General features: G+C 41.6%; 1 protein-coding gene across 2 annotated transcripts in view; it reads left to right on the plus strand.

The window, feature by feature from the left end:
• SYTL4 (synaptotagmin like 4) overlaps positions 1-9487 on the plus strand; it is a 67054-nt gene extending 57567 nt beyond the window's left edge. For both annotated transcript variants that reach the window (XM_081126039.1, XM_081126040.1), the window contains 4 exons: positions 2705-2813; positions 4617-4716; positions 5475-5683; positions 7832-9487. In XM_081126039.1, coding sequence (XP_080982165.1) covers positions 2705-2813; positions 4617-4716; positions 5475-5683; positions 7832-7965 — 552 coding nt within the window. In that variant the 3' untranslated portion in view covers positions 7966-9487. The remainder of the gene's footprint in view (positions 1-2704; positions 2814-4616; positions 4717-5474; positions 5684-7831) is intronic.
• The last annotated feature ends 5541 nt before the right edge of the window (positions 9488-15028 follow it).

Genomic DNA, 15028 nt, shown 5'->3' on the forward strand with positions numbered 1-15028 from the left:
ATGGATGTACACATATGTATTTACATTTTTTCCTCTTTACACAAATTGACTCATACAAACCTCATTGGTTACATATATCTTGATTTTTTTATTTAACAATTTATCATTTATCATGGACATCTTTCTCTGCCATTGCTTATAGATCTATCTCATTTTTATTGCTGTATAGTATTTTTTCATGTGCCTGTATTATAATTTATTTGTCATTCTCTCACTGATGGGCATTTAAATTGTTTGCTTTCTTTTTGCTGTTAAACCTATGGTGTAATATATCGTGGCCTTCTTTTTCAAATGTGACTAGTAGAAATTTCTGGTGATGGAATTGCTGAGTCAAAGGAAATGTACATCCAATATTTTGATAGCTACTGCCCTCCAAAAAACAAAACAAAACAAAACAAAACATCAGTAACAAATCAAATTTGTCCCTTTAAATACTAGTAAAAACAGGAAACAAATTATCACAAAATTATAGCATATTATTAGAAATTTAGAATTTCTTAAGTATTTGGCATACGAGTCATTCTCTTAGGGGCCTACAGTTGATATAATTATATTGGAAATGTTACTATAAACCATCATGAACTACTGCCAATGAAAATGTTTCTCATCAAATGAAAATCTGCATTAAAATGAAGGTATTTGCTCTTTGCAATTATTTTAAGCCAGAATGAAAATATACTACTGAAACAAACATGCCAGTTTCCAGCTAAGACTAAACACCAATTCTTAAGAGTCCACTAAAGTTCACAACCTAGAAATTTAAATTTTGTAGACATTTTATAATCAACACAAAGGCCATTTCAGTATTCCATATCTATTTTAACTTAAAACATTCTACATTTATTGCCTCTGGTTTGTTTGTGCCCCCCCCCCCCCCCCCCCCCGTAATCCATTTGCCTTCCAGTCAGTTTTCTCTTCCTGGCATCTACCTCCTTTACTCTTTTTTTTTTTATTTTTACATTGACTTTATTGGGGTAACATTGGTTAACAACATTATACAAATTTCAGGTGTACAACTTTATAATACGACATCTATGCACTCTATTGTGTGAAGTCTAGTCTTCCATTACCTTGTATTTGACCCCCTTTACTCTCTTCGTCTTCACCCCAACCCCCTTCTCCTCTGGTAACCACTATTACCTCCCTTTTCTTTCCTCTCTCCCATACACTAAACTTTGTGCATTCTGGGTATGTGGTACATTTTTCTAAAGCGATAAGGATTTTGCCCTCCTGGCATCAATATACTCAGTAATGAGGACCTAGTTTCGAGGAGCCCTGGTGAACACAGGCAGATGAAAGGGCACCTCTAATGTGCGTCAGCTCATGTTCTGGATACCAAAGTATAAAAAACAGCCATGCCAAGAAAGCCAACAGAGTGAAGCAGTTCTGCTACCCACAGCCAAAGGTGATCGCCACTTGCTGTTCATCCCGGACATTCATTCATTCTCTTTTGCATTCAGTAAATATTTGTGGAGCATATACTATGCGCCAGGTACTTTGCTAAGTGCCAGGCACACTAGGACGAACAAAAACAGGCTTGATTCCTATTGGCAGAGACAGTCATTAATGAAACATAACATAAATATGAAATTAAAAATTGTGTCATATTCAAATCCTTGTAACAGAGTTCCACCTAGCCTTCAAATCTTTGCAAGTTCTCATAAAAAAATACCACTTATCTTTGAAGATCATTCAAGTGATACATGCTATTCTCATTAAAAAGACTCTATAGATATATACAGAGTAAAATGTGAAAGCCCTCTTTCCTTACACCATTCCACTCCCTTCCTTAGAAGAAACAAGCATTAAGTTTGTCTATAATCCTTTGGGAGTTTCCTATGCAATGTAGTAGAGTGGTTAAAAGCATGGTCTCTGGAACCAGTCTGTCTGAATTTAAATTCTGCCTCTGCCAATTGCTGTGTGACCTTGGTCAAATTACTTAACCTCTCTGTTCCTCTGTTCCATAATCTGTAAAATGGGAATATAATAGTACCTATTTCATAGGGACTATCTTGAGGATTAAACAAAATGATATACTTAAAGTACTTACCACAGTACCTGGCACACAGTAAGTACTATTTAAGTGATAATGAAAAGAATCGTTATTTAAATACACATATATACACATATACAGATATGAATATATTTTAATATAAGTGGGATACTTTTCTGCACCTTCCTTTGGTAACTTAACAGTATATGTTGGATATCTTTCTATGTCAGCATGTACAGATTCACCACATTTTTTTGATAATTGCATGCCATATACCATATGAGGGCATTGAAATCACTCATTTAACCTTTCCTATATTGATTGACATGTAAGTTGTTTCCACTTTTTGGCTATTACTAACAGTATTGGTAGCAAGATCCTTCATCATGGCTTGAGTCCCCTGTGAGTTTGTTTGGCAACCTTGCTGGAAGACCTTTGAGGGTATTTGGAATCTCATAGCTGTATCGCCAGGTAGCAAAATAGTGGGCATTGCAGAAGACATTTTGTTGGTTCTTCTGTATATCCTTCTGAAGAAACTGCCTTAGAAGCCTGTGGCTGCCATGGCCTAGGGACCCTGAATTGTATTCATAAGGAGAAGGACCCTTATGCTGTGTAGCTGTTCTGGGGGATAATTTTAGAATCTCCTCAGCAAGAGGTCCCAACAACTCCTGAGAAACCCAGCTTGACCTGTTGGGTTTCCCTGTGTTTCAGATCAGTGCCGAGTCCGTGAGTGGCTTGCTATCACACAAAGGCGAGTTGGTGGTTTCACTGAAATACATCCCAGCCTCCAAACTCCCTGCTGGAGGTGACCGGAAAAAAAGTGAGTTTTCTTTGGGGCCCTGGATTTAGCCGTTGTCTTCTGTACAGGATCTGTGTGAGGTGGTGCTGGCCAGTGGCTAGCACTGTTGGAGAGATCAGATTGTGAGATGAGCCCTGGATCATCTTCTAGGGAAGATGCCTTTACTCACTAAGCCTTTTCTGCATTTTTAAACCAGAATGGAATGCCTCAGGGTTGGCATTTAATTTTTTTTTGTAGGCCATTAAACTAACTTGGTCTTGGTCCAGCTGTGGCAAGCTACTAAGAGGGCAGAACGGTACAGAAACTTTGAGAAAGGATGGTTGGAAGGGGTGGTGAAGTATGAGGGACAGGAAGTTGAAGGCTGAAGAAGAGTGAGTCAGCATACCAGGCACTGTGCTAGTGACTATGGATATGTAGATGAATGAGGCATGACATTTGCCCTCCCTCGAGGAGCTTAGTTTAGCAAGAAAGACAGTCATATGCAAAAAGAACGCAGATGCAGGAGCTATGAATTCTTTCTGGTTACATTTGGGAGAGCTTTAAGGAGGAGGTAATGATGAAACTTGACTTAAGACTTTGCCAGGCAGAAAAGGAAGCGAGTGGGGTGAGAAGAACGTTTCTAGAAGAGGAGATAGCAGGAGTGCATTGAATGTGGGGTGTATGTGAGTGTGAGAGAGTGAAGTCCTTATTTCAGTGGGGCTGGAGTTATAGTATAGAGATGTGGGAGTGGGGCTGGAATTGATGAGGCTGGAGCCCGACTGAAAAGAGCCTTGAACATAATGGTAACGAGTTGAAATTGATCTATTGGCAGTGGAAAGCCAAAGTTCTTAAAAAGATACCTACTGTAAGGTCTAACTATAGGACGTGGGGAATTAATGTCATCCCCAAGGAGGTTGTGCAAAATGACTAGAGAAGAGAGGTAAGGATGGAGCCATAGGGAATGTCACTACCATAAAGGTTGAAGAGAGGAAGAAAAGCCAATGAGATAGGGGGTTATCAGGGGAGAACAATGCCAGAAGAGAGCTTGAAGAAGGGAGTGGGGTTTCTCAGCAGTACTGAAATACTACTGGGAGGTCAGGCCCAAAGAGGACTGAAAAGACCCAGTTTATTGGCGTTAGATTACATTTTCAGTGGGTTAGTTGAAGCAGAAACCAGATTTCACTAGAAACTAGGCAGAGTGAATGAGGCAAAGAAGTAGAGGTGTTGAGTGTGGACTCTTTTTCAGGATAATTGATAGTGAAAGAAAGGAGAGACATAGAGAATAGAATAGCCTGAAAATGAAATAAAGTTGAAGGGCGATTTTCTTTTTAAGGAGAAATGAGATTAGCAGATATTTAGACTGAGAGGATGGAACCAGTAGAAAAAGAGATTTTAAAAGTGGCAGATGGGAGTCAAAATTGATGATGCCTGATGAATCCTGTGAAGTAAGAGTGGGATCAAGAACACAGTGGAGGGGTCCTCTGTTTTTGTAGTCATTCAACAAATATAGGCAACTTTATTTGTCTAAGCCTCAATTTTCTCATCTATAAAATGAGGACAATAATAGTATATATTTCATAGGGTTGTTTTAAGAATTAAATGCTTAATGTAGAATCTGACACATAACAAGATTTTGATAAGCATTTATTGCTGTTGTTTATATTAATTGAGCCCTTGTTGCTTACTGTCAGGCATTCTGCTAGGTACTGAGAATCCAGGTCAGGTGTGATCCACTTATGGAGCTTGCTGCCTTCAGGAGCAAGGAAAAGAAATGCTATGTAGATAAAGCTCAAGAGAAATTTGGAGCTGTAGGGGCTCACTTGCTATGGCTCATATCCCTTGCAGGTAAAGGTGGGGAAGGGGGAGAGCTCCAGGTATGGATCAAAGAAGCCAAGAACCTGACGGCTGCCAAATCAGGAGGGACTTCAGACAGCTTTGTCAAAGGGTGAGTCCCTGGACCAGCATAAAACTAACCAGTTTTAGGACAAGAGAGCTAAGAGGGAAACCCAATTTAATCTTTCTCTGTGGATATTATACTTGTGTGTTCTACCACTTCCTGCAACCAACTTTTTTCCTGAAAGTAACCACCACTACCACCAAAACCAGCACTACCACATTTGCACTGGTCTGAGCTCAGTTTGGACTGACTGTAATGCTGATTGCCAAAGAGGAGGGTGGTAGGCAGATAGGTTTGACTTTTCCTTTGTTATAGACTTATACTCTTAATTAATCCTTAATTAAAAAACACCTCTGTCCCCTGACTGTTAAGATTTGGGGATTTATGACTTTGTTCCCTACAATATTTAAGCAATGTTAGCTTTCCCCAAATCATAGATCACCCCACTGAATTAAGTTCTCTAGTAAATCATGTTTGGCTGTGCCTATAGTTACTACCATTGGTTTTATTTAAAGGGGACCTTGCTCAATAGAAATGAAAGCAAATATTTAAAACCCATTTTTAATATGATGTAATATTTTTAATATAATAACATATTAATTTTCTCTCCAGGTTGAAGGAATCGAATCAGATGAATGATCTAGTGGAGTTCTTAGGAACTCTGCTTCAGATTCAAAGGCAGGAATATGTGTATTAGGATCTGAGAGTTTGCTCACCTGAGCTAGGCCTGTGGTAGGGGAAAGGAGAATTTAGATACATATTGCCAGACTTGAGTAGGTTGTTGATTACTCCCCACCCTCTGCCAGATACCTCCTTCCCATAAGGAACAAGGCCAGTAAGCGCAAAACTCCTGTGATGAAGAAGACTCTGAATCCCCACTACAACCATACATTTGTCTACAATGGTGTGAGGCTGGAAGATCTACAACACATTTGCCTGGAACTGACTGTGTGGGACCGGGAGCCCTTGGCCAGCAATGACTTCCTGGGAGGGGTCAGGCTGGGCGTTGGCACTGGTGAGAGTTCCTTCCCTTACCCACTATCTTAAAGGCCTCTTGTATATTTCACTCCCAATATACCCAACTTCCTCCCTACAAATTTCTCTATGACAAGAGTTGTCTTCTTTCCTTTGAGTTAATGTTCAACCAATATTTACTGAGTGCCTACTGCGCAGGCCAGGAAGACAGCTCGTGCACTCTTACGTGTACAGATAAATGTGACCCTGATGGCCAGGAACACCATCATCTTCCCACCAAAAATGTCTGAAAACCTACCTATATCTGTACATATAATTTCCATCTTCCATCCTGTTATAATGAAAGAAGGATCCTTTCTAGCAAAGGCCAATCTCTTTACAAGTGTTCTGGATCATATCCTCACCTCTCAATGACCTCACTTCTGGAATCTCCTCTCTCTCCTGTATGATCAGTTTCATTCTCTCTGCCTCCCACTAGAGGTGAAAATAGATATGCTCTGATAATTCTGATATTAAGAAACAGAAAGAAACCTTCCCTTGATCCTACAACTCCCTTCTAATTTATTAAAAATAATTGTCTCCACTCCTTTACCTATCCTTTAGTCTTCAGTCCACTGTGACCTGACTCCTGTCCCACTACTCTACTGAACAATTGCTCCTACCAAAGTTTTGTATTCATCTTACTAGAATTTTTAATGCTATTCAACATAGCTGATCACTTCCTTTTTCTTGACATACGTAGCTCTTATTGACATTATACTCTTGATTCCCTTTTAACTCACTGCTCACCTTCTCAATTTTCTTTGTGGGTTCCTCATTCTATACCCAAACTCTAAATGTTGTTTCTCAAGGCACAGTCTTGGATCCTTTTTTTAAAAAAATTAATTTTTAAAAATATGTTTTTATTGATTTCAGAGAGAAGAAGGGAGAGTGAGAGAGAGATAGAAACATCAATGATAAGAGAGAATAATTGGCTGCCTCCTGCACACTCCCTACTGGGGATCAAGCCCTCAATCTGCCCGGGAATCGAACCGTGACCTCCAGGTCCATGGGTCAACACTCTGAGCCACACTGGCCAGGCTTGGATCCTTTTCTTTTCTCTCTCTCTAGTATGTACATTCCTGTGGCCTTAAATAGTACTTGTATATTAATAACTCACACAAAGCACTTAACACAAACCATCTAGGATGGTGTTTTTACCAAGGTAAGCCAGTTCATGTCAGTTGCCTGCTTAAAACCTTTCAGTGGCTTCCTGTTGTACTTAGAACAAAGTCCTCAGCATGCCTGCAGGCCCCGTATGATCTAGACCTTCTCTGTTCCTTTATGATCCATCACTGTATCTCCCCTGCTTGCTCACTATGCTTCAACCACAATATCTTTCTTTCTGTTTTCCAAGTATACCAAACTTTTTCCCACTTTATAACCTCAGCAATTAGTGTTCTCCCTGTCTGGAAAGGCTGGTTCCTTCCCATCCTTCAGATCTTGACTCAAATGTTTCCTTCTCAGAGAGGCCCTCAGACCACTCCATCTAAAGGATGCCTTGATCTAGGCACTACAAATCACCTTGTTTACTAACTTCATGACACTTACCTCATTATCTGAAATACTCTTGTTGATTTGCTTAAGTATTTTCTGTCTTCCCTATTTAAATGTAAGCTGTCTACAGGCAGGGCTTTTTCTGCTTTGTTCACCACTATATTTCCCAGAGGCTAGAAGACTACTGACAAACAGTAGGCACTCGATAAATGTTTATTGAATGAATGTACAAGAGAATAGGAATGAGGCCACGTATGACCCTAACTTCATACTTGGGGTTTACAGATAGAGAAAAAGATGTTCATCTTCTTTATTTAAAAAAACAACATTTAAGTCAAATTACCAATAACAGAAGGGCAGTAGCTCTGGCATGAGGTGTCAGACACCAGAGCTCCACACCAGCCTCAGAATAAAAGGTCTCTAACTACTGGTGTCCCGTGTAACCAATCAGAAGTCTCTTGATAGAGCCTCAGGAGCACAGAAATAGCTGTGCAGAATCATCAGGGAACAGTTCTGAGACTGCTATCCCTATGGGCCCATCTTCATAGCACACTGTCTTTTATGGGGGGGCTAACCTTGTTGTATAACCCATCTTTTCTGGTGGGCTGAGGGGTGGGGTCCCTGTTCAGCCTCCTCTGGTGTTTCTTTTCAGGAATCAGTAATGGAGAAGTGGTGGACTGGATGGACTCGACTGGGGAAGAAGTGAGCCTATGGCAGAAGATGCGACAGTACCCAGGGTCTTGGGCGGAAGGGACTCTGCAGCTCCGTTCCTCAATGGCCAAGTAGAAGCTGGGCTTATGAGTCCCTGCCCTTCTCTGCAGGCCCAGACCTGGCCAAGGCAAGTCAGAGGAAGTGGAGAGACCAAGAGTAAAGGTTTATAATTTAATATGTGTGTGTTATGTCTGTGTGTACAAGCATGTATTTCTACAAATCTCATTATGCTAGAGTGTTGTAGACGTGTCCTCCTTTTGAAAGCAGGCTCAAGAATAAGGGTCTCTTCAAAATATTCTTATTTGTGTATAATCTACTATACTTGCAGAGTCCATTCTTGCTTATATCTTTCTGAGGTTTAATTAACTTATAAAATATTGTAAAATAACATTTTATCTCCTGTCTTATTACCCTTGTTCCTACCTCCCCAGGAAGCCCTGGCTACCTCTAGCATTATTACCAATCTGTGTTTAAATGTGTTCCTGGTTTGAGGCCAAGTCTCTGGGAAGCAGGATTGGGTTACTAAAGACAGGAGAAGATGGTAGAAAGGCGAGAAGGTCCTCTCCTTCCTCTCTATGCTTTTAACTCATTTTCTACCTTGACAAATTTCTGGAACTTAGCTTTTAACTCCTCTTGTTTTTTAAGCAGTTTCCACCTTGCTTGAGTCTAATGGTTTTTGTGAAATTGTAAGAAAATTCTTCAATTCCTTGTGGTTCTAGACACCTTCACTATACCTTATAATGGAGCTGCTTTAAAAAAGCACTTTTATTAAATAACAGCCTTTTGACCAAGTCATGGACACGCCCAGCAAGTACTTCTTGGTGGTTCCAGAGGACCAGAGTAACTGAGGCTGAAGTTTCTTCCAGTCTGTGTTGAATTCTTTGCATTTAAACTGATACAACAGTTGTTGGACAGCTCATTTCTCTAATGAAAGGCAAAGACATCTTCACTCTCAACATGTACCACATCTTTCTCAGCGTTTGTGTCCACAGTCTTTCGCCGCACAGAATGTAGTCTACATACCATTATGTCCACCAGAATAGCCAAGTACTATCTAAACTGGCCCTGTGTTTCTCTAGGCTGGGCACTGTTAGTGCTCCAAGGGAATGTGTTCAGATAATCTCCCAGTTACTCTGACTTTCTTCTTGAAGTGGTTTCGGTTCTTATTTTTTTCTATTGTTTCCTAAACTTGACCTAGATGTAACATGGGACTGGTGCATTGAGGCCTTTCTAAGAAGGGTCCTAACGACCTAAGGTTCATTTTCTGAAACTCACTCTTCCACACTGACCTTTTTATTCTTCTACATGTATCTACACAAAGTCATTTGTGAAAAGAGTCTATAGAGGAGAAGAAATTCCTGTCTGTCCGGTCATCTGCCTGCTGACTCTCCTATTAAGGCCACTGGGTTGAGGGAAGCAAAGGTGGTTTCTGTTGTATGTGTGAACCGAATGGAGGAGTGTCTTTTAAAGGTTTATTTGGTGTGGATCGATATTGGAATGGAAGGCATAACTTGGGATACTGGGCTGTACCTGGCTACTTTGTTCTCCACCCCCTGCAATGTACTTGTCCTTCAATAAAGTGTTCTTACTTCTTGTTAAGTGTTTGCATTTGTTAATTCTATAGATGCTTTTGTCTCTCATGTCCTGACTTCCTGTTGTTGCTTTTCATGTGGCTTGAAGGATAAGAACCAAAGTGACACATGCCCTTCCCTAACTATCCTGTACAGATTCAAAGAAAATTTCCCTTTCCCTACATTGCTTCCTGATGCCTCCACTGAGCTCTGATCCATTGACCTTGGTGTTGGTATCTAGGAAAGAACTGAGAAGCCATCTTAAAAGTGGTACTACTTTTCTCTCTCTCTCTCAAAACCTTTAATTTTGTGCCCAGCCCCACCACATGATGGAGGAAGGAGAGCCTTATGCACAGGAAGAGATGTTCCCAGCTGTGTTTCTTGATCCTTCGACTTCTCTAGGAGGTATAGGGCCTTTTTCCTTCACTCCTACTACCATTATTTAGTTTTGAGAGATAAATAACACAGATGCTAAGTAACCCATCTCAGAAATAAGGCTCTGGGCTTCCAGGTAGGCCCAAGTGACTCTTGACCTCTTGTACAAAAAGGGCATTAGTATATGTTTAAAGCCTTCTGTGTACAAGGCTTTATGCTAGATACATTATATACTATTGCTTTAATTTCTCCAAGAACCTTATGAAGTAGGAAAATTTACCTTTTTACAGATAAGGAAAGTCAAGGCAAGAGTTGGGATTTGAATCAAGGTCTGACTCCACAGTACCATGCTGCCTCCTGCAAGGATGATACGTGTGTTATGAGTGAAGATTCCAAGGAAGGAATGACTCCTCTCTTCTAAAATATCCCCCAAAAAATAAGTTTAGTTTACAAAGTAGGACAATTAGAATGCTTTGGATGTTACCTAGTCAGCTGACTAACTGAATAGCTTGGGAGTGGGGGTGGCAGAGAGGGGCACAGAGAAGAACAGAAGCAGAGATATGGGCAGGGGCAGGGGCAGGCTAGCCCCTTTGGGTCTGGCAGTGGGCCTAATTCTGCTGCTGTCTCCTTTCCCTACTTAAGGAGCTGAGATTTCTTCAACCATAATTTGAAGGATATTACAGTAAATGTACCTCAAAAAAGCAAGATTGATTATTCAATAAAATAAAGCAAAACAAAAACGTTTCCATTTCTTAAAGCATTTATATTCAAGAGTCAGGCGCAGATGGGAACTCTGTTCAGGAGGCAGGAGGCCTCTTCATGTTATCATTGGGCCTTTGACTTGCTCACATGCCCTGGCTTGCCACTTGGCGTGTTAATGATAAAGACAAGGAAGGGTATTCATTTTGCCTGATGTGCAATAAGTGCCTTTAGAATTGCAGACCCTGTCTGACCGGAGACTTCCCACATTAACTCATTGTATTTTGCCTTTTGCCCATAACTTGCCTCCTGCCTTTCACAACTCCTGTACTTCCCTGGAGGGAAGAGGGAGAAAGGGACCTTTTTGGTCCAAGTTTGATAATTTCCTCCATGTCTCATTCCACTCAGCAACTGCCTAAATTTTGATTTTGCATTTCTAAAATGAGATTTCCACTAAATTCCCCATCCCCAGTTGAAAGAGCTTTTCTATGACTTATCACTACCCCTATATATATCTGGGCTTGTGATTTATGTCCCATTGGTCTGCTTTGGGGAGTAAATTTTCACAAGTTCAGAGACTTTCATTTCCCTCTCCTCCTGGGCCCACTCTGACTCTTGTGTCTGAGTAGGATTATATATAGAAGGTGAAATCTTTCTTCTCTCTTGGAGCTGTCTGCTGTCTTTAAAGGAAAAATAGAAAAAGAGATACAGGCAGCATAGCATAATGTTTAAGAACATTGACTCTGGAGCCCGACTACTGTTGTTTAAATCCTGACTCTGCCACTTACTAGCTGTCTGATCTTAGGCAAGTTGCCTAACTTCTCTGTACTTCAGCTTCTTCATCTGAAGAATGGGAATAATAATAGTGCCTAATTTATAAGGTTCTTGTGAACATTTCAGAGTCAATCGATAGAATGTTTAGAATGGCACCTGGCATATAGTGAGTGCTCCAACATTATTAGCTCTGCCTCTGCACCCAGCCTGCTTCCTTCTCTCCTAATTTTCCACTGATGACCCCTTGGGTAGAGCTAAATGAGAAAGGGTGATGGATGGGTCTTAACTATGATACTGGGTTCCTTCCATGAGTGTGGAACAGAAGGTTCTCAGCAGCAAGGGGAAGAACGCTTTTCTTTAAAACATCAACACACTGTTGAGTGTGGCTGAAGCCAGAGCAGAGATCTGAGTATAGCCCCCTTCCCAATAGCCCTGCCTCAAATTTACTTTCATGCCTGTACTGCCATAGGTTCCACCTGCTCTGTGCTCATCTCTTAAAGGTGATTATCTGATGAACTTAATAAGTGAGGCTGAATCTGTCTTTTTTCCTTTTCCACTGTTTAGTTTGACAGAGGCTTGCAGTGGTGCTTTCGAGGGTTCCTAGATCATGAGGTTGAAGCTCCTCTGAGGAAGGGACAGTTTGGGCCATCTCTTACTATGGAACTGGAGGCTCGGTAAGAAGAGAGTGTTGCCTGTGAGACAGCTGGAGGGGCCAAAGAAAGCATTCTGCTCTGGCCTGGTGGTTCTTCCTAAGCTCCCACCCACAGCAGCATTTTCCTAACTCTTAGATGAAGCAATAGTAAACAAAGTATTTGTAGACTACTGCTCTAAAAGGGGAAATGACAAGTCCAAGAATGTTTTGAAATTCCCTGACCTCCAATGATACAGTTATGAGGAGAAGCCAGCTACACTTGCTAGGGTGTCCTGTTTCTTGTGATGGTGCTGCCCTCTGCTGTCACCTCAGAGTAGAGGAACCATTTAAAGCACAGCCAGTTATCTCTGATCCCATCCTGAGACACATTTATTGTGGGGGGCAGCGCACCAACCACAAGGAATGATATTTCACAGACAGGCTAAATTGGCATTCAAGAGCCAGGCTCCTGGCTTCAAGTTGAAGATAGTGGAGTATTCCCTGGCCAGTTTGGCTCAGTGGTCAGAGCATCGGCCCATGGACTAAATGGTCCAGGGTTTGATTCCGGCCAAGGGCACATACCGTGGTTGTAGGCTCAATCCCCAGTCCCAGTCAGGGTATGCACAGGAGGCAGCCAATCGATGTGTCTCTTTCATATTGATGTTTCTCTCTCTCTCTCTCTCTCTCTCTCTCCCTCCCTCCCTCCCTCCCTCCCTCCCTCCCTCCCTCCCTCTCTCCCTTCCACTCTCTCTGAAAAAGCAATGAAAAAAATATCCTCAGGTGAGGATTAAAAAAAAAAAAGACGCTAGAGTAGGAAGATCCTGAGCTTCTGTCCTCTCATTGACACAAAAACTACAACTACATATAGAACAGCTCTCTCTGAAAACAACCTGAAGACTAGCAGAACAGATTTTCCACAACTATGGATATAAAGAAAAAGGCACATTGGAATGGGTAGGAGGGATAGAGTCTAAGTCTAGTAAGGACCTACCCTACCTCCACTCCCCGTGTGGTGACTCACAAGTGGTGGGGATATCACAACAGTGGAGGTTGTCCTGGAAGAGCGAGGGGTCAGAGCCCTTAGCCTAGGACCGCACTAGGAATAGGAGCCCCCATAACATCTGGCTTTGAAAGTCAATGGGGTTGTCTTGGAGAGCCAACGGGGTATAGGAAACCCAGGCTGCACTCTTTCTGAGTCCTGGCACAGAGGCAAGAGTTTGAAAAGAATCTAGGTTATACACTGTATGAGAGAACATATTTGCCAATGACACATCTGATAAAGGTTTAATATCCAAAACATATAAGGAACTTATACAACTTAACAAAAGGAAGACAAACAACCCAATTAAAAAATGGGCAAAAGACCTAAATAGACACTTCTCCAAAGAGGGCATACAGATGGCCAAAGGACATATGTCACTAAGATCATTAGATCAAAGTCACTAATCGTCAAAGATGCAAATTAAAACCACAGTGAAGTATCACTTCACATCTGTCAGAATGGCTGCCATCAACAAATCAACGAACTACAAGTGCTGGCGAGGGTGTGGACAAAAGGGAACCCTAGTACCCTGCTGGTGGAAATGCAGACTGGTGCAGCCACTATGGAAAGTGGTATGGAGTTTCCTCAAAAAATTAAAAATTGAACTGCCATTTGACCCAGTGACCCTACTTCTAAGAATATATCCTAAGAAACCTGAAACACCAATCAGGAAGAACTTATGCACCCCTACATTCATAGCAGCGCAATTTACAATAGCTCAGATTTGGAAACTGCCCAAGTGCCCATCAGTAGATGAGTGGATAAAAAAGATGTGGACATTTACACCATGGAATACTATGCAGCTGTGAAAAAGAAAGATCTTTTATCCTTTGGGACAGCATGGAGGGAACTGGAAAGTATTATCCTAATGAAATAAGCCAGTCAAAGAAAAATAAGTACCACATGATCTCACTCATATGTGGAATGTAATAAACAAAATAAACTGATGAACAAAATAGATCCAGAGACATAGAAGCATGAAACAGACTGAGGGATCTCACAGGGAAGGTGGGGAGGGGAGTGTGGGTGGGGAGAGATTAATCAAAGAACTTATATATTTATAAGTATAACCCATGGACACAGACATTGGTATGGGGAAGGTATGGGGGGGGATGGATGCGGGGTGGAGGGGATCAATTGGGGGGAAAAGGGGGACATTTGTAATACTTTCAACAATAAAGATTAAATAAATAAATAAATAATAAATAAATAATAAAATAGACCAATGACTTATAAATCTAGTATGAAAACAATTAAAATAGCAATAAGTACATATCTATTAATAATTAATTTCATGTAAATTGACTATGTTCTTCATTCAAAAAACAGGGTAACTGGCAGCATAGGTAAAAACAGTACATCCCGCCTCCCACAACCACATCAAAATTACAACTAAAATACAGAACAACCATCATTCAGAACCACCTGAAATCTAGCTGAACAGAAGACTTACAACTAGTGAATTAAAGAAGAAGCACATCGAGACCGGTAGGAGGGGCAGAGACATGGGGCAGGATCGAGGAACAGGCTGATCCCACACCCATGTGTTGCTGTTTAAAATTGGGAGGGATATCTTGACTGTGGAAGTTTCCCCTGAGGAGCGAGGGGTCCCAGCCCCACATCAGGCCCCCAGCCCAGGGTTCCAGTGCCAGGAAGAGAAGTCCTCATAACTTCTAGCTGTAAAAACCAGTGAGAATTAAGGCTGAGCGAGGCTGAGGCTGTTGGAGTCCCAGCCTTTTAAGGGCCTCTGCACGGACTTAATTAGACTCATTCTCTCTGAGCTCCAGGGCTGGGGCAGCAACTTGAAAGGAGCCTGGGACATTTGGGGAGGACCTTACTTGTCTGGAATGAGGGCAAGAGCTGGAGGGGCAGTTTTCTCCAGGATAGAAGTGCTACCAGAGGTCATTGTTCCTTTGACGAGCCCTCCCCACACAGAGTTCAGAGGCAGGTGCCGTATCTGAGTCTCTGTCAACCTGGCTCACATTTTTCACCCCACCCTAGCGATTCCCTGAGACCCTGCCCCTCCCTACTTGCAGGTTCATCCAA

Source organism: Miniopterus schreibersii (assembly GCF_964146895.1).
Source record: "Miniopterus schreibersii genome assembly, chromosome: X".
Classification (NCBI taxonomy): Eukaryota; Metazoa; Chordata; class Mammalia; order Chiroptera; family Miniopteridae; genus Miniopterus; species Miniopterus schreibersii.